Genomic DNA, 579 nt, shown 5'->3' with positions numbered 1-579 from the left:
TAGCCAGCGACCAGCATGCTAGTGGTCATTCTGTTTTTTATATTTGGCACATTATACTGAATGCCTACTATGCACCAAACACATAGCAAGTATTCAGTTAATGTTTGTTGCAGGTAAATTACAGTAAAATATCTGGGCATTTTAGGTAACACTATGATTGACTGTACTCCTGAGGTTCTTCCATGGTCCTTAACATAGAACTCATGGCAAGTTTGTCTCAAGGTTGGGTTAGGAGAATCTTGTCTGGCACATGGAAGCAGGATAATAGAGAGATTAATAGGACAGCTTGCAATTACAGTGGAGTTAGCCTGAGTAAATCTGGGAGCCACCACTTACTAGTTGCATGATCTTAGACAAATTATATAATTTAGTTCTTAGTCTCCTTATCTGCAAAATGGAGATAATCATAACATGCGGTGTCTTGTAGCGCAGCCGCCGCTCGCGTTCGCTCTGCTGTTGCTCCAGCTGCTTTTCCAGCAGCCGGTTGCGCCTCTCCAGCTCGTGCACCTTGGCCAGGAAGCAGCGGAAGCGCACGTTGAGCCCCTTCAAGAGGTGGATGTTAGAGCCCAGGTCATCCCG

The 579-nt window shown here is 45.4% G+C and overlaps 1 protein-coding gene across 1 annotated transcript in view; it reads right to left on the bottom strand.

The window, feature by feature from the left end:
• Positions 1–579, bottom strand: part of IFFO2 (intermediate filament family orphan 2) — a gene marked incomplete at its 5' end in the record, with an annotated part of 55,222 nt that extends 54,643 nt beyond the window's left edge. Inside the window, 1 exon segment of the mRNA XM_015565925.1 lies at positions 330–579. Coding sequence (XP_015421411.1) covers positions 330–579 — 250 coding nt within the window.

The sequence above is a fragment of the Myotis davidii genome, unplaced genomic scaffold (genome assembly GCF_000327345.1).
Source record: "Myotis davidii unplaced genomic scaffold, ASM32734v1 scaffold299, whole genome shotgun sequence".
Lineage (NCBI taxonomy): Eukaryota > Metazoa > Chordata > Mammalia > Chiroptera > Vespertilionidae > Myotis > Myotis davidii.
Note: the sequence above shows the minus strand (reverse complement) of the source record. Positions and strands in the feature narration are given on the sequence as shown.